The sequence below is a fragment of the Nicotiana tabacum genome, chromosome 15, assembly GCF_000715075.1.
Source record: "Nicotiana tabacum cultivar K326 chromosome 15, ASM71507v2, whole genome shotgun sequence".
NCBI classification, from domain to species: Eukaryota; Viridiplantae; Streptophyta; class Magnoliopsida; order Solanales; family Solanaceae; genus Nicotiana; species Nicotiana tabacum.
In genome coordinates, this window is record NC_134094.1 from 18,313,867 (window position 1) to 18,333,474 (window position 19,608).

Consider the following 19,608-nt stretch of genomic DNA (forward strand, 5'->3'; position numbering starts at 1 on the left):
AGGACATGCTGGAAAAGACTCTTTCCACTTTTCATGCCTCAAATATGGTTTTACAGCATCAATACCGTGAAAAGGGCTTTAAGAAATATTCTGAGTTAATTTCATGCCTTTTGGTGGCTGAACAACATAATGCCCTTTAATAAAAAATTATGAAGCCCGCCCCACTAGATCAGCCCCATTTTCAGAAGCGAATCTGGGAACGATAGATCCAAAGTCTGAAAAAAGACAAAATAATTATCGTGGCCGTATAAATATACGTGGGCGTGGCAAGGGGAAAAATAATAATCGCCATTGTGGTGGTCGTTATAAATAAGAGAACAATAAGGGTTCTTAGAATAATCCTTCAAAAGGCAAAGGTAATGTTTGACACCGATGTGGTATGAAAAATCATTGGGCACAAATTTGTCGTACACCGGAATATTTTGTCAAATTTTATCAAACATCTATAAAAGGGAAACAAAATAAAGTTGAGACTCACTTGACTTTTAATAATGATGTTGAGGCGGGCCCTATGAATAATCATGATAAAGTTGAAGCAAACCTTGCCTATAAAAATAATATTTTTGAAGGCCTTGCAAATATTACTCATTTAGAAGCTGAAGACTTATTTGAGCAACATAACTGAAGACTTATTATTGGAAAAACTTATAAGAGTAAATGTATTTATTTTTATGAAGTTCATATTTTGAATAAAACTTTTTATATTGTCAGTATTTAATTTCATAAATGTAGTTTCTTTTATTATTAAATTTTTCAATATTACTTATGATGTATGTTTTTTTCTTCTTGAAGAATATGAAAACTTCCCAGTCTTCAGTTGGGCGTATGAATAATAAAGAATAAATATGTCTTCTAGATAGTGCTACGACGCACACCATATTAAAAGATAAGAGATATTTCTCTTATTTAATTATGAAAGAAGCCAATATCATAACAATATCTGGTAGTACAAAATTAATTGAGGGATCTAGAAGAGAGACTGTATTACTACCAGGAAGAACTATATTGGCTGTTAATGATGCATTATATTGTAGTAAGTCTCAAAGAAACTTGTTGAGTTTCATAGATATTCACCAGAATGGCTATCATATTGAGACCACCAATAAAGGAAAGGTTGAATACCTTTATATTACTACAATAAAAGCGGAAAAGAAGTATGTGCTTGAAAAGCTTCCCGCATTTTCCTCCGGATTATACTACACTAATATTAGTGTAGTTCAATCACATGCCACAGTAAACAAGGAGTTTACTAATGATTTTATTATTTGGCATGACCGGTTAGGCCATCCCGGTTATAATATGATGCGCAAAATAATTGAGAATTCACATGGTCATTCATTGAAGAACCAGAAGATTCTTCAAACAAAAGAATTCTCTTGTGCTGCATGTTCTCAAGGAAAACTGATTATTAGACCATCTGTAATTAAAGTTGGAGTTGAATCTCTTGCATTTTTGGAACGTATACAGGGTGATATATGTGGGCCCATATACCCTCCATGTGGACCATTCAGATATTATATGGTTTTGATAGTTGCATCTATAAGATGGTCACATGTGTGCTTGTTATCAACTCGCAATTTGGCCTTTCCGATTACTAGCTCAATTAATGAGATTAAGAGCACAGTTTCAAGATTATGCAATTATAGTTTCGACTACTAAGCCTACGTGCTACTTTTATTTTGAGTTCGAGCAAGCACTCACTCGACCATTACGCCTACGGGCTACATTATTTCGAGTTCGAATCATTCACTCAACTTCTAAGCCTACGGGCTATTTTTATTTTGAGTTTGAGCAAGCACTCACTTGACCATTATGCCTACATGCTACATTATTTCGAGTTCGAATCATTCACTCGACTACTAAGCCTACGAGCTACTTTTATTTCGAGTTCGAGCAAGCACTCACTCAACTATTACGCCCAAGGGCTATATTTCTTCGAGCTCGAATCACTGACTCAACTAATAAGTCTAAGGGCTACATCACTTCAAATTTGAGTAAGCCTATGTTCAGAAAATCTCTCACCTTGACCACTAAGCATACGGGCTACCTTATTTCAAGTTTCAAGTTGCTTATATCCTTGTGAAAATATTCATAAGGCGTGGATAAAGTCTTCACAAGACAGGAAACAAAACAGGAGCAAGTCGGCAAAAAAGAGGATATTTTTATATATACAAAATTGTTTACATGATTGATTACAACGTAAAAATTAAGGACTAAGTTTCCTGATCATCCCCAGGAGCGGTCTCTTCTCTATCGGGCTCCCCCCGTTCTCAGAACAGCTCTTACTCCCGTCATCATCATCATTGTCATCATCATCGTCATTGGAAACCAAGGCTTCAGCATCGGCTTCCTCGAGGGTCTCCCTCCGAGATCGGCACTTAGCAAGTTCAACGACCCAATGTTCTCGAGTATCGGCGGTCTTGGCTGCCTCTCTTGCTTGGACCTGGGCATCTTCAGTATCGGCCCGATAGACGGCCACGAGTGCATCCGCATCGGCCATTGCCTTTTCAGCGTCAGATTTGGCCTTGGCAAGTACAGAGGCCAACCGAGCCTCAAGCTCCTCTATCCTTCTTGCTTGGACCGAGCTTTTCTCCTTCATTTTTTGAAGTTGGTTTTCGGCCGATGACAATTGGGCTCGAGCAGTTTCTTTCATAGCAGCAAAGTGGTCCATTCCCTCTTTCCACTTCAAATACTCCGCTCTTATCACATCGACTTCTTCACGGAGTTTTCCGATCATCTCGATTTTCTGCTGCAGCTGCGAGACCGAAAGATTAGCCATCGTTTCGGTATCAAGCCCATAGACTTTTAAAATCATTATTACCTGCTCGGAGAAATCGATCTGATCTTGGTGAGCCCTGGCCAACTCAGCTCGGAGGTCTTTTATCTCCTCTCCCCTATTGCCCAAAAGGAGCTTTAAGGAGTTCCTCTCCTCCATAACCCGATGAAGCTCGGCCTCGTATCGACGCAGTTTGGTTCGGGACCGAGAACATGATTCTCGATGAACTGTCGTGGCCAGCAAAGGAAAAAGAACCGAAGTCAGAAAAGAAAAGAAAACTTAAATGTAACTCCATATGATTTAAGGCCTACCTAATTCAAAGCCTGATGTACTCCGTGAAAAAGATTTGATGCGTCACTTGTACCGGCAGTGTCTTCGACGCTGATGAACAGGTCACGAAAAGGATCCTCTACATCATGAGGCCTATCTAATTCGAGGGCCCCCAAATCTTGGGCTTCCCGAATCGCCCCTGCGGAAAAAAGCAGGGAAGGTGGGCGAGCCTTCGATTGCTACTGCCCCAAATGAGTCATCTGGGGCATTCTCTTCGGTTCAAAAAGATTCGGGAAGAGCCCCTTCAGACATATCCCCCATCCTTCGGCTTCGATGGGAAACATCTTCGATCTCCAGCAGCTCTGGGACTCTGCCCGAATCTCTCTCCGATATATCCTCAGTTCGAGGCGGAGCCTTATGAACTACCATCGATCCAGCTGCATGTGGAACGTCGGTGGTCTTCTTTGTTCGAGCCGCCAGAGCAGACCCATCGTTCTCTTATTCTTCTTCTTCTTCTTCTTTATCCCTCAGATGCAGAACTGATTCTACGGTCAAAGGATGGCATTCTTGTTCGGCTTACGAGCCGACCTTTTCTTCGATTTTTGATCTTCGAGGATGGGGGCTCTTTTCCTCTTATTATCTTTCACCGGCTTTGGAAGAGAGGCTGAAGCCTCTTCCTCGGCAGACGAGGGCCTCAAAACCGCATCCTTGCCCACACCTGCATACAAAAAATCTTACTGAAGTATGTGAAAAGCATCTTATTCGAATTACCAAAAGATACGAGAGAAGTGCTCACCGTGATTTTTGGCCTCCCATCGGCCCTTTGACAAGTCGCGCCATGAGCGCTCGGCATATGAGGAGGTTGAAACCAGATCACGTACCTAGTTCTTGAGATTAGGCACTGTGCTGGGCATCCAGGGAACCTCTGCATCACAAAAGGGGAATATTGGTGAGAAAAGAAATGAAAGAACAACATAATAGGAGATAACATCGGAATTACACTTACGCTTCATGTTGCACTCCTCGAGAAAAGGCATCTTTTCGGTTGGGATCAAGTCCAAAGTCCTCACTCGAATGAACCGGCCCATCCAGCCTCGATCCTTATCCTCGTCTATACTCGAGAACAAAGCCTTGGTAGCTCGACGTTGGATTTTTATTAACCCTCCTCGAAAAAGGCGAGGACGGTATAATCGGACAAGATGATCGAGGGTGAAAGGCATCCCCTCGATTTATTCACAAAATATCGGATCAGAATAATGATCCACCAAAAGGAAGGATGTATCAGGCCTAGGTTTATTAAGTATTTACGGCAAAAATCTATGATAACAGGGTCGAGGGGACCTAACGTGAACGGGTAAGTAAGCGTCTCTTAAAAACCCTCTTACGTGAGTAGTAATATCCTCTTCAGGAGACGGCACTACCATCTCTTTGTTCTCCCAGTTACAATCTCTCTTTATCCGCTCGATGTGTTCCCGAGTTATCGAACAAATATATCTCGATACGGTCTCACATAGGCCAGGGACCGGCGAACCCTTATCAAGTTTGAAATCGGAGGTAAGAACACACACCGCCGGAACGCACTCCTCAGGACAAGGATCCACCGGTGTTTTATCGGCAGTGGATTGGGAAGAAGAAGCTTTTTCTTTTTGGGTGGCGGTTTTGGATGTCTTCACCATTTTATATTTAAAGAAGGTGACAAAGATTTGCTAATTCAGAAGAAGAATTTTGCAAAGGCGAATCATAGACGTGCGAATAAACTCATAAAATACGAAAAAGAAATTGGGAAATTTGGAAGATTAAACATGTAAAAGTGATAAATGATAAAAGAAAGGATTATTTATAAGTTTAAGCAAATGACGGTTCAGTATCAGCGGTGGCCGATCACCGTCTGATATGCATTAAATACCTTGAAAGACTAAATCGACAAGACAGCTATCAAGGGCGTCATGGTCGAGCCCAATGTAAACGTCAGCTTATAATCCGATCGAGCCATTGAAAAATCATATCGTTCCTCACCACATTCTTCTTGAGAAACGAGGGGACTATCTATATACGGTTGAAATAGATTTTGGCCTTCGTACGATTGATCAAGTTTGAGATACAATCGATCGAAGTAAGACTTCGAGATGGGTTCCGAAGATGGTACAAACAAGCTTCGGGTCCGAGGGGCCGGGCCGATCAATGTCGAGCTCGATATTATGATCAAGCTCGGACCCAAATCGAGCTATGATGCAAAGTAAAGTTGTCAAGTTTATGATCGAGAGACCGACCAATATCGACCCTGAATCAATTCAAGGGTCCGAGTCAGAATCGAGCTCAAGCCAAGATCGAGAGCTCGCTTCAAGACCAAAAACTTGAGTCAATATCGAGCTTATAGACAAGAGTCGTTGCAATCCCACTAGAGGAGAGAATATTGGAAGGAACTGTGAAAAAGCTGATTTATCATGGGTCTCCCCGCTACGTATTTTTTATATCTAAAGTAAGATCCCTCTACTATAAAGGGGATAGTTATCATTTCGGTGAGGGCAAGTTTTTATGCTTACATTGTAATCAAAACACCATATTCTTCCATAGTGAAGAGTTGTTCTTCCAAACTTCTTAAATTGATTTCACTTGTTTAGTCCTATAATTTATCTTCTTTACAACCTTATTTATTTTGCATTCTTTGCAATCCATACTTGATATTTCTATTTATCCTTACAATTTGTATTATGTTGCGCGACATATCCTTAAAACTACGTACAAATTCAACTCTATCCGTTTTTCGGGTAAACAATAAGTTATTAATCTAATAAGAGAGATTGGAGTAACGGTCTATTTTGTAATTTTGGATAATGTAGTATTGATCAATCCAGAGACAATAATCTCCTATGCCCACTGAAAATTTGATTAGAAGGAAATAACATTATAAAGATTGTGTGTTATTTTCTTACAATCTCATGAGAAATAATCATATAAGAAAATAATATTTTAATGAACTACAACCACTTCTCCCTCAATTTCACATGGCCTATAGCTTTCACCCCTTTTGCATTTTTCTTCAACTTGTTCTATGCTATGATCCTTATATATGTCCCAACCATAAGTTGTATAGTCTTCCATGCATTGCAAATAGCAAAGGAGCTTCGTTTCTTCAAGAGTTCTACAGTTTACCAATGTCTCGGAAAATAAAACTAAGACAAATATGCAAATTTGCAACACCGTTATAATTTGGTTACGACACATTTTTTTCTTGATATATATTTCCTGCAAGATAATACTTTTGTTAATATCGACAAAAATTCTTGGTGACCATCTTTTTCAAAATATAAATTAATAAGCAACACATCCTTTCAAAAATAAATCAATTTTTGGTAATTAACTTGTGAATTCAAAATCCACTTGCCCAAATTTCCCCAACTCAAACAATAGGTAATCGTAATAATAATGTGACGAAATGTAAGTATGGCTTCTAAATTTAAAACCCAGCTTATTGAGAACAATAATTTTCGATGATTAACATTATTGATACATATTATACCTCATACTTATTTATACTCAGAAAATCTATAATAGAATATTACAGATGTTTGTAATTTTCGGGGATTTATGTCATAAAACTGAATAAATACATTTATGGCCATATAGATGAAATAAAAAAAGGAACTGATTAGTAAGAGTTCTTTGCATTTTGCATCGATAAACCCGAGGAAGAAATTTGTTTCCTTTCCCTTCCAATTCCTCCTTTTTCCTTTTTTTTTTTTAAAATTGAATTTCATTTTATCCCTCATCATATGGATTATGTTAAGATCATACAAAAAACCTGAATAGATTTGATGTATGAAATGCAAGAACTCAATAAATAAATATAGCAACAACGAACACTTTCAAGAAATTGATGGAATTAAGTTTGCTTACGTAATTTTGACAGTCTTAAGCTATGTCTGCCCAACAGTTTTGTTCTGATTGATAAAGCTTAATAAATTTTATGTAAGATAAAATGGTTAATAAAAAGATTTGACTTTGTAACGGATGATCTAAATGCATTTACTAACTTGGGAGTTTCAAAAAAATTTGTATGTGTTCGTTGCATTCTTGCAATAATCATAGTTCATTGCAATTAGGGGTGTACAAAAAAATCCATAAATATGGGACCCATTTAAAATAAATAAAAGAAAAAGAAAAAAGGATGGCTGAAACAAGTTGTGCAACGACAAGTCTGATTTTGCAAAGCCAAATCTGATTTCGAAAAAGGCAAATCTGATTTTTGTAAAACCAAATTTGATTGGTTACAAGGGACGGCAACTTTGGCTATAAATAGAAGCCTTCGTTCTTCATTTCAGGTACATCAAAGACGAGAGAAACAGAAAGCTACAGATTGTTGTTTGTGAGATAAATAATGAGTGTTAGTAATATCATAGTGAGCTGTTTAAAATAAGGAGTATTATTTCTTTGGAAGTTGTAGTAGTCTATTGGCACTACTAAGTTGTAATATTATAGTGGTAATATTGCTCCGTTCGGGTATTGTATTTTACCCTATTAAAAGATTTAGTGTCGTTGTTACTCTCTTGTATTATTACTATTTGCCATGGATATTATTCCTGGACGGGAATATTATTTTTTTCCCAACAATGTGATATCAGAGCCATGGCGAATAATGGTCCGCTATCTTTTCTGTACCCCCGTCTCACAAAAGATAATTATGTTAATGGTGTCTACGTCTGAAAGCCATTCTTGGCTCTTAGAATGTATGGGAAATCGTAGATTGAGGGTATGCAAAACCTGATAATGAGAAAACTCTACCTCAAAATAAAAAAGATGTCTTGGCAAAGACAAGAAAGAAGGATCAACAAGCTCTCACGCGCATCCACCAATGTCTGGATGATGCCATGTTTGAGAAGGTGGCAGATGCTACCACCTCAAAGGAAGCTTGGGAGATTTTACAAAATTCCCTTCAAGGAGTTGACATGGTGAGGAAGATAAAACTTCAAACTCTAAGGGCTGAGAACATGATTCTCGATGAACTATCGTGGCCTGCAAAGGAAAAAGAACCGAAGTCAGAAAAGAAAAGCAAATTTAAAGGTAACTCCATATGATTTAAGGCCTACCTGATTCAAAGCCTGATGTACTCCGTGAAAAAGATCTGATGCGTCACTTGTACCGGCAGTGTCTTCGACGTTGATGAACAGGTTACGAAAAGGATCCTCTCCATCATGAGGCCTATCTAATTCGAGGGCCCCCAAAGCTTGGGCTTCCCGAATCGCCCCTGCGAAAAAAGCAGGGAAGGTGGGCGAGCCTTCGATTGCTACTGCCCCAAATAAGTCATCTAGGACATTCTCTTCGGTTCGAAAATATTCGGGAAGAGCCCCTTCAGGCATATCCCCCATCCGTCGGCTTCGATGGAAAACATCTTTGATCTCCAGCAGCTCGGGGACTCTGCCCAAATTTCTCTCCGATATATTCTTAGTTCGAGGCGGAGCCTTATGAACCACCATCGATCTAGCTGCCTGTGGAACGTCGGTGGTCTTCTTTGTTCGGGCCGCCAGAGCAGACCCATCGTTCTCTTATTCTTCTTCTTCATCATCCTCAGATGCAGAACTGAAAGGTACGGTTGACTTTGGGTTATTTTATTCTTCTTCTAATGATTTTAACCTTATAGGATATTGTGATAGTGATTATGCGGGAGATATTGATGATAGAAAAAGTACAACTGGTTTTGTATTTTTTTGGGGTGATTCTGTTATTTCTTAGAGTTCAAAGAAACAATCAATTGTTACTCTCTCGACTTGTGAAGCTGAATATGTAGCAGCAACATCTTGTACGTGTCATGTTATTTGGCTGAGAAGATTATTGAAGCAGCTCAATCTACAACAAATTGAAGCTGTGGAGATTTGTATTGACAACAAATTCGCACAGGCACTCGCGAAGAATCCAGTGTATCATGATCGAATCAAGCATATAGATACAAAGTATCACTTCATCAGAGAAAGCATTGCTAAGAAGGAAGTCGAGCTCAAATATGTGAAGTCTCATGATCAAGTTGCAGATATCTTCACAAAGCCTCTCAAGTTTGATGACTTCCGGAGATTGAGATCAAGACTTGGAATGAATAAGAAAAATCAAAATTAAGGGAGAGATTTATGGGACCCATTTAAAATAAATAAAAGAAAAAGAAAAATGGATGCCTGAAACAAGTTGTGCAATTTGCATTTGAAAATTGCAACGACAAGTCCGATTTTGCAAAGACAAATCTGATTTTGAAAAAGGCAAATCTGATTTTTGTAAAACCAAATTTGATTGGTTACAAGGGACAACAACTTTGGCTATAAATAGAAGCCTTCGTTCTTCATTTCAGGTACACCAAAAACGAGAGAAGCAGAAAGCAGTGAGAGTAATCCACAGATTGTTGTCTGTGAGATAAATAGTGAGTGGTAGTAATATTATAGTGAGCTGTTTAAAATAAAGAATGTTATCTCTTGGAAAGTTGTAGTAATTTTTTGGCACTACTAAGTTGTAATATTATAGTGGTAATATTACTCCATTCGGGTATTATATTTTACCCTGTTAAAAGATTTGGTGTCGTTGTTACTCTCTTGTGTTATTATTATTTGTCATGGATATTATTCCTGGGCGGATATATTATTTTTTTCCAACAATAAATCGCATCAAATCGATAATCCGAATCAAATATAAAAAAGTCGATTGTGATTTGGTTTAATTTGGTTTAGTATTTTAAATAAATCCGACCATAATTAATAGTACTTATTAGCTATACTTATTTTAGCATGAATTATATAATATTTTTATATTATGTTAATTTTTATTGTCTTATTAATTAGCAATATTTGCTTTATGTAATTTTATTATCTTTGTTATTTAATATTTTAGTATAATGTTATGTCTTATCTTATATTATTGTGTTATTTTATTGAAAAATACATTATATAATTGTAACTTATTAGGACTAAAGAAATATTTAGAGCACAAGTTATATTTTTTGCTATGAAGATTTTATTGGAAAAAAACCCGAAAATCCGAAGAAAACCGAAAACCCCGAGAAAAATCGAGATTGGAAAATCTGAGGGAAAAAATCAAGATTGAAAAATCCAAGAAAAAAAAATCGAGATTGAAAAATCCAACTTTATTGGTTTGGTTGGTTTATAGATTTAAAACCCGACATCATTAGTTTGATTTGGTAATTGAAAAATCTGAACCAACCCGACCTACACACACCCACTTGCAATAGGCTTAAAACGTGAAAACGAAATGCAAGTTTGACGAACAATGTTAAGCAATTACATGAGTAGTTGGATAACAAATATCTAAGATACTAGAGCTAACTAACTTCTTGCATTGCTAGATACTCCACTTGTAAAAAAACATAATAATAAAAAAAAATAATCTTAAATAGTAGTACAAAATGAGAAACTCTACTGGCAAAATTTGCCACAGGGATAAGGGCAATAAACTTCTTGGAACCCACTTCGGTCGAAAAACCAATCTCCAACAGCTTCAGCGATCGTCTGTTATGATAAATTAGTATTCAAACATCAAATAGCAACATTGTGAAAGTTGAATATTATACAATAGAAAATAGGAAAAAAGAAAAAAAAAAAAAAAGAAAGAAAAATGACCTTGTTATCTAAAGTTGGAGAGTTTTTGGAGGACCAATAATTTTGTATTTCAATGCCGTGGTGGGAATGACAAGAGGAAATGAAATATCCTCTTGATGTACTTGGTCCTAGTTCGTTCAATGCCTCCAAAAATGTCAACCTGAAATCTGAAACAAAAAAATTCAAAAGCCAAGTTTGAGAGAGGAATTGTCACATGAATAGAATTAAAAGAGAACCTCCACCTCCTCCTCCCCCTCCCCCTCCCCCCCCCCCCCCCAAAAATAAAAATAAATAAATAATAAAGATAAAAAATAAAAATGAAATTGACCTTGGAGAGTTTGGATCTGACTTGGTGAGCATACATTTATATCTTTCTTGCAATACGTCCACTCATCGTCAGGATCAGCAACTCGAGGAACCAAACTGTTGTTTATCTAATTTTGAAGAATCAAAAAGGCAAAACCATTTAGAATTTGAAGGAAACGAAAAGAAATTAATTGAAGCATATGTTGTATTTTGCACTTTGTCGAAGTTATTCCATACAAGTCAGACATCATGCTTTTTGTCCCAGAAAATAAAAAATAATTTGGTAACCATGGAAATCGATCTTCAAACCTGCCAAGAATCATAGGCCGAGTTGACGATGAAAAGTGGTGTGCAAATATGTCTTGCTACATACTGAGGGAAGAAGCACTGCCAAATCATTGAATTCATTTATATTAGTTTGAAAGATCATGTTGGATAATATTTTTTTCACAAAGAAATAAATTATAAACAAAATTGTTCGACTTACCAAATTTGGGTCTGAGCTCAAGGCAGTGCAAGAGAGTGGTAGGTTCTTGGCAGATCCCTAAGTACCCCAAGAAAGGGTCAACAATGTTTATATAGGTACAAGAAACTATAATTGAGATAAAATTAATAATAATGATAAGAAAAGAGAAACTATTTTAAGTGATGCTTCTTACGTGCAAAGCAACAACTCTTTTATACATTTCCTCAATAAGTGGTTCGCCAGATATTGTTTCTCTGCATAAACTCATTAGAGAGTTAGCCCAAAAAAAAAAAAAAAAAACTCAATTGTAGCGTAGAAAATCATTCCTCACAACTATAAGAATTTAGAAAATTACGTGATAATAAGGTGCATTTGTTTTGATCTTTTCTTTTAAGAGCACTTAGAATTTAAAATGCAATCTGTAAACTTACAAGTCGACAAAGAAACCAGCATCCGAGATGCATTTCACTCTAGCAGTTAATGGGAGAAACAGTCTGAACTTATCACAATGTATGATTGCACCCAACCCTCCTGCTGAAGTTCCACTGAGGATGGCCTACCATACAAAATTTGAAATTATTTTGTATATTAGCCATCTTAGAGATAAAGAGGGGGGTGGGAGGAGAAAGAGGGGGGGGGGGAGTGTAGCGGGGTAGGGAGAAGACATACATTTTGAGCATAAATCATCCCTTGACCTAAAAAATACTCCATGATAGCTTCAAAAATTCTTGCTCCTCTAAAGTGGAGGTTAGTATCCTGAAATATTTTGACATTTCTAGTTAGACATTGAGTTACAAAGATAAACTTCTAACACGACAAATGAGAAGATTTCACATACGGGATCAACTTCTTCAATATCGCCAGTATACGATGACCCATCACAATACTTAACCTTGACTCTGTTCCAGTTGTAGAAGTCTAAAAATTTGTTGAGTTAGTTAGTACGTGTTAGTGCCACAACATGGTGCTTCAAGAGAAAAAGAAAAGGTAAATATACAGCCTATTAACCACCTGGATTAAGTTGAGGATCGCTACTTAAAACTCCAGTAAAATAAGATATATTTTGCATATTTTTTGAAGATAAGTCCGTAAGTGCACGATATTGGCAGTTAGAAATGGTTTCACACCATCCTCCACCCTGGAAATTCAGAGTTGAATGAAGATTAGCCAAAATATTAAGCAAAATATATACTACGAACATAAAATTCAAGTATGATTAACCTGAAGGTGAATAAGCCAGCTATAAATTCCTGAACCAGTTCCAGGATCAAAGTGGAAAGCTGGAGCACTTCCATCCAAGCATACTGTAAAATAAATAATGAAAATAACATCAAATAAATAAGTAAAGCTGTAAGAATGCTCACAAAAGTAAAAAGAATTGTATAAATATAAATGAGGGAATTCATTTCTGAAAGAAATAATTATTGTCACCTGCACCCTTAGATATGGCAGTCTCGAGGTAGGTTATATTAACAATGAGGTCTCCTTCAGTTGTTGTCCAAAGACACAGTAGAGAAACTAAACAAGATAAACGTCTAAATATTAGTAGTAATAAATTAAAATATTTTTATTGAAATTTATTGAGTAGAATAAACTACATCAACAGAGAATATTGGGAGTTCATTCTGAGTATTAAAATACGTACAAAGCACTGCAGCCATGAGAATTGAGTTACAATCCATCACTTTCTCCATTCTAACAGCCAGAAGCAATAAAATAAGTTAAGGGCTATTTGTCTTTCTCTCTTTCTATAGCAGAAGAAGTTGAACAAGAGTTTGAAAAGCTGTAAAGAAGATGAAAGGAGTAGTACTGAGCTAATTATGCTTTTGAAGGGTAATATTTAGATCCTTTTTATAGGCAGTGCTTTGGTTGGAATTAAGCCTAATTATTCAATTTTAGAGGTGATTTAGAGATCACTACTAGCACGTATAACCATGCACGTGATCTTCAGAAACCATTTTGGTCATTCTTAGCAGCCACTTAAATGAGCTTCAGAAACTATTTTGGCCAACTTTACTATAAATGGAATATATGATACCATATTTGGGTTAGTCGATGCATGTGATATGCTTATTTTCAAATTCCACAGCCTATTAATTAAAGTGGTCCCCCACATACTTAATATTTGAACTGCTTATAAACGAATTGTATGATAAATCTTCGTTAAAACGTGGTTACTAAAAATGTTTTTAAATATATGACCCTTGCTTTCTAATTTTGGAGCACACTTATGTTTGCAGGATAAAGATATTAGTTAAGGCAATGCATGTGGCTCTGTTTCTCCCTACAGTCAGAGTAAATAACAACAACAACAACAACCCAGTATAATCTCATTAATGGGGTCTGGGGAGGGTAGTGTGTACGCAGATCTTACCCCTACCATCAGAGGCGGACCTATATGGTGATGAGAGGGGTCACCGGAACCCGCTAGCCTCAGCAAAAACAGTGTATATATATTTGTATATACATCAAGGACCCCTCAAATAATTTTGATGTGCCCCTCAAGCAAAAAAACTGAACTGCTATGTTGGTTTAACATGTGCATTTGTGTCCTCACTCACTGGACGACCTGTGTTTGAGACCCAACACTAGTTCTCTCTTTCATTTTGTTTGTTTCTTCTATGAATTCAACATAGTGTAGTATCCTGTATTTAGTGTTACTTATTTTTTTCTTAATCTTTTCTAAGTTAATGATAATTTAGTACTAGTACATGGAAGGGGATAAGATATTCCATTAGCAAGAAGCCAATCACCTTCTTTATCCCCAATTATATCTAAGCTTATAAGCATTATTGTTTTCTTGACATGTATCAAAATAAGTAATTCACCAAAATTTTCCCCAAAAACAGTAATAAAAAACTTCAAAAACCCTTCTGCCTTCAAGGATTACTTCGATAAAGTAGCAAACATCCATCGATTCAACGATAGTGACTGAAACTCTACTTGGATTGCTTAAGAGACCCTTAATTTTGATCTTATTTGACTAAATCTTTCATATTTTTCGATCACTAACTCATACTAATTACGTTTTCAAGGAGTTAGCGCGCCGGAATTTTGCCGTTATTAGCTGACATATCTTTGTCAAAGATAGCGGTGCCCCCGCTGCACTCAAATCCTGGGTCCGCCTCTGCCTACCATGAGGTAGAGAGGCTGTTTCCAATAGATCCTCGGCATCCTTCCCTCAAAGAACTACCCACCTTGCTCTTGGGGTGACTCGAACTCACAACCTCTTGGTTGGAAGTGGAGGTTGCTTACCATCAGAGCAACCCCTCTTGTCAGAGTAAATAAGAATAATGAAAATATTAAAGAATTGATAAAGAAATTTTTTCCTAAAAAACATACTTCGTATTTATCTAACCCAATTTTACATGAATTTCAAAACAGTAAATTTAGTGAACAAATATGGAGTATATTTTATGATTAGTCATATTATATTAATAAATGTATAATGCACATCTTGAAATCCTTAGAGATAGCTCTCTCTCTCTAAATTAGGTGTAAAGAATAAGAAAGAAGTGAATACAGCCAATTTCTTGCCCCATTTTTAAATATAGAAAACAATTGTGTACTAGATGGGGATTTCTCGGGGGTAAAAAAAAAAAAGAAGAATTTTTTTTAAGCCAACTTTATTAAATGTTATTACCACATTGAGGATGTTCTTCTTGTATCCATATTAATGTCTATGTGACCTTTTCTTGCTAATATTGAAGAAGATTTATGTATTGCGTCGGACAAAGAAAATTCTGCGCATGCATAGTATAAAGCATACAAAGGCTAGAATAGAATGCACATAATATATTGCTTGGTTGTTTGCCTTACTTTCCAAAATAAACTATACATATACAATGGAAAATTTATGTGACAGAATATGATTAGATTGTATGAATTGTTGCAGTTATTTGATTATATGCAACCACTAGCTCATGTGTAATTGCTTGTATTGATTAAGACATTCATTTTGTTAGAACAGTACTTGCTCGACGAGGAAGATAGGTTGAACGTCATCACATCCTACTCCAGTTTCAGGGCTTGACATAGAGTTCTTCTTGATCTCTGTTTCTCTTGTTAGATTTCAGTCTCAGAAATATGAAATAGTCATCTTTCAATATGTAACAGTAATTTTGGATGATAAATGTTACCAACAATATATATTACCTAATATAGAATGATTTATTAGAAGATCTATGATAAAATATTGATTATGGTTTTCATTTGATGGCATATAAATCATAAATTTAAGTAAGCACATTCAACGCGGCCATGTAGGTGAAACAAAAAAGAAACAGTCTACTCCTTCCGTTTCAATTTATGTGAACATGTTTGACTAGACACGAAATTTAAGAAAAAATAAAAATTTTTGGAATTTGTGGTCCTAAACAAGTCAAAAATGGGCCCAAAGTATTTGTTTGGTCATAAAAGCTTTCCATTAAGGGTATAATTATAAGTTTAAGCTAAATTATTACCAAATTTAGAAAGGGGTCATTCTTTTTTGAACTGACCAAAAACGAAATAGGTTCACATAAACTGAAACAGAGTTAGTATTAAAAAGGAGTTCTTTGAATTTTGCGCTCCTAAAATATTTTTGTACTTTTTTTTATTTATATTTACACACTATTCACTTGATTTTAATCACGAGTACATAAAAATGACTTGATGTTATTATTTATCAATTTTCATAAGAATAAGCTAATAAGAGAGGTTGGAGTAATGTTCTATTTTGTAATTTTGGATAAGGTCAGTACTGAACAATATCAGTTGAATGATTTTCTATGCTCACTTACAATTTGCATAGATACAAACAATCTTACAATAGTCTCTCATGTTTAATTTATAGATCTCCTATGTTGTTTTTTTACTTATTTAATGCAAAAAGGATCATATGGCGCAAAAATAACATCTGTAAAATGTACTATGAAACTACTTCTCCATCAATTTCACATGACAAATATCTTTCACCCTTTTTACATTTTTCAATAATTTGATGTAATGACCCGACTTGTCGTTTTAAGAATTTAAGCCCCGTTCAGTGACTTAAAGTTTCGAGCAGCCTCGCAATATGTATTATGACCCGCGTGTGTGGTCGAGTTTGATTTACGGATGATTCGGAGATATTTGGGATACTTAGTCCATGAGATGGAAGCTTAAGCCTTAGGATTTTTACCGTAGTCGGAACTGTATGAAGACGATTCCGGAATAGAGTTATGTCGGTTCCGTTGGGTGATTTTGGACTTAGGAGCGTATCCGGACCGTGAATTTGAGGTCTGTAGCCAATTTAGGCTTAAAATGGTGAAAGTCGAATTTTTTGGGAAGTTTGACCCGGGGATTGACTTTTTGATATCGGGGTCAGAATGTGATTCCGAAAGTTGAAACAACTCCGTCATGTTATTTGGGACTTGCTTCTAAAATTTGACATCATTTCAGGTTGGTTTGATAGGTTTCGGCACGAGTTTTAGAAGTTGGAAGATTTTGAAGTTCATAAGTTTGATTTGTTGTGCGATTTATATTTTTGGCATAATTTGATATGATTTGAAACCTCGAGCGAGTCCGTGATATGTTATGGGACTGGTTAGCATGATTGGACGGGGTCCCGAGGGGATCGGGTGTGTTTCGGAGTGGTTTCAGACCAAATTGGAGCTGTTTGGACTGCTGTTGCTGAAGTCTGATTTCCTTCTTCGCGAACGCGAAGTGAGTCCCGTGTTCGCGAAGAGGAATTTGAGGGGCTGATGATTTGTCCTTCGCGAACGCGAATGCGAAGAAGGAGCAGGGCAGGCCTTCGCGAACGCGGCCCAGGTAATGCGAACGCGAAGAAGAAAGGAAGATAGGGGCCTGGGGTCGTTTGGCCTTCGCGAACGCGAACACGAAGGAGTTGGGCAGCTGGCTATCGTGAACGCGACGAGGAAGTCGCGAACGCGAAGAGGAAACGATGATACAGGAGCAGTGGCCTTTGCGAATGCGACTCTTGTCACGCGAACGCGAAGAAGGATTTGGGGCAGCTGGATTTTGGCCTTCGCGAACGCGAAGAAGGTGTATCTGGGCAGAATTAAAAGTCCCAAAAATGGGGGTTTGAGTTCATAACTCAAAATCTAATTTGGAGCTCGGCAGAAGGCGATTTTTGGAGAGATTGTTTGCGTAGGTGTTTGGGGTAAGTGATTCTTATCCAGTTTTGGTTAATTTCCATGATTATGTCTTTGAATCCATCATTTAATTCAGATTTAATGGAGGAAAAATCAAGATTTTTGTAAAATCTTCCAAAAACAAAAATTTAAGATTTGGAAGTCGAGTTTTTATTGGAATTCGATAAGATTGGTATAGTTGAACTCGTATCGGAATGGGTATTCGAATTTCATGAAAATTATATCGGGTTCTGAGAGGAGGGTCCCGTGTTGACTTTTGTTAACTTTTTGGAATAAATTTTTAAGTTGACGTATTATTATCCGAAATTATTTCCGATGAATTTTAATGAAGTTATACAATTAATTTGGATAGATTTGAACGGCCCGGAGATCAATTCAAGAAAGAAGGCGATTTTGGAATATCGGCATAACTTCAAAGAGGTAAGTATCTTGCTTAACCTCGAGTGGGGGAATTTTCCCTTAGGCATTGAGTCTTATGTGCAACTTGGGTAATTGAAAACCATGTACGTGAGATGATGAGTACGTACTTGGTTTATATGTGCAAATCTTATTGAGTTAAAGTCTTGAGCATATTGTGTAGTAAATTGGATAATTGTTAGCATATATTTAATTATCTGCTTGTCGTGCTTAAACCCTTGATGTTGACTTTGTTGTTATATGACAATGTGATGTGATTATTATTTGATTATTTATGAAATTTCATGAATTTGCTGACTTGATAACTATTGGAATTTAATTTCATTTTGGATTTTTTCCTCTGCAAATAATTAATTAAATGAGCTTAAGAAGAGGTGTTTATAAATTTTTTGAAAATTTGATCTTTTATGAAGACTTTGCTTTATGTTGAGTAATTTCTATCTCTATCGATTGTTTTGGGTGTGGTACACATTGTGTGGAGCATTTGGCTATTTGCTGTGAAATTAATTGACTTGGTTGTAGCTTGAAATTTGGTGTGGTCATTGGGCAAATTGTGATATGAATTAATTTTTGTTATGTTGTTGTGATAATTTCTCGTGTAAATTGTTGTGTTCTGTAAGTTGTTATTTGGGGAGATAAGGGTAGTATTTCACCGTTGATATTATGTGATTATAAGGGTGGCATTTCACTGTTGTGTTTGTTGGCTATTGATATTGTCTGGGCGGAGTAATAAGGGTGGCTATAGGAGCGATAAGGGTGGCAATAGGAGCGATAAGGATGGCTATTGATATTGTATGGGCGGAGCGATAAGGGTGGCAATATGAGCGATAAGGGTGGCTATTGTTAGGGACGATATGTGATGATGTGGGGTTGACAATTTTCATGTGATGTTGTAATGTTCTTGTGTTTATTTTTATACCTTGTACAACTTGTCTTGTTGTTAGTAAATTGATAATAATCTGATTTATGTTAAAATTGGGAGCCTGTGGCTATTGCCAGGCGATTTATAAAATGAAATGTGGGCACGAGGTGCCGTGAATTGTGATATGAAATGAGGGCACGAGGTGCCGGACAAATATGATGATTTAATTATGGGCACGAGGTGCCGTGAAAATATGAAAATGGGCTGAGACCCGTATTTACGAAAAATATGAAAGTGGGCTAAGACCCGTATTTTGATGATTTTGAAATAAGGTGTCACATGGTGACTTTTTACTTGAAAGAATTATATTCAAAATATTTATTTGGAAGGATTTTTACTTAGAAAGCATTATATAAAAGAATTATATTTTTAAAGATATTTATTTGAGTAAATTGTATTTGAAAAGATTTATTGAAAGAATTATATTTGAAAAATAATTATTTGAGAAAATTATATTTGAAAGAGAGTTACCTGGAAGAACTATGTGAAAGACATTTATTTGAAGGGCTTGATTTAATTTGGTGTAATTGTGTTTATTAATTGTTGAGTGATATTTATGGTATTCTTGTTGTCTGTTATGCTTATCACTGGTTGTTTTATCCTGCCTTTATTATTATTTATTTTCTATTATTTTGTATATTATATTGCACAGGTTATTAGACTAGTGAGTGTCTTGACTGTACCTCGTCTCTACTCCATTGAGGTTAGTCTTGATACTTACTGGG

At 36.4% G+C, this 19,608-nt stretch overlaps 1 protein-coding gene and 1 long non-coding RNA gene across 3 annotated transcripts; both read right to left on the minus strand.

Annotated features, from left to right (window-relative positions):
• Window positions 1–5,861: 5,861 nt before the first annotated feature.
• Window positions 5,862–9,597, minus strand: LOC142169420 (uncharacterized). The gene is made up of 2 exons (XR_012699152.1): window positions 6,944–9,597; window positions 5,862–6,292 (listed from the first exon to the last, which is right to left on the minus strand). It is a non-coding gene; the product is annotated as an uncharacterized LOC142169420 (long non-coding RNA).
• Window positions 9,598–10,281: 684 nt separating this feature from the next.
• On the minus strand, window positions 10,282–13,244 carry LOC142169878 (pectin acetylesterase 8-like). Of its 2 annotated transcripts, XM_075231820.1 has the most exons (13): window positions 13,056–13,243; window positions 12,842–12,928; window positions 12,632–12,714; window positions 12,422–12,548; window positions 12,249–12,328; window positions 12,080–12,166; window positions 11,842–11,966; window positions 11,604–11,664; window positions 11,432–11,488; window positions 11,254–11,331; window positions 10,967–11,072; window positions 10,660–10,805; window positions 10,282–10,548 (listed from the first exon to the last, which is right to left on the minus strand). In XM_075231820.1, the coding sequence occupies exons 1-13, from the start codon at window positions 13,102–13,104 to the stop codon at window positions 10,456–10,458; spliced, it is 1,179 nt and encodes a 392-aa protein (XP_075087921.1). In that variant the 5' UTR covers window positions 13,105–13,243; the 3' UTR covers window positions 10,282–10,455. The 2 variants fall into 2 exon arrangements, with proteins under 2 accessions (XP_075087921.1, XP_075087920.1); XM_075231819.1 differs by lacking the exon at window positions 10,282–10,548 and having other exon boundaries at window positions 10,662–10,798; window positions 13,056–13,244.
• Between the last annotated feature and the right edge of the window lie 6,364 nt (window positions 13,245–19,608).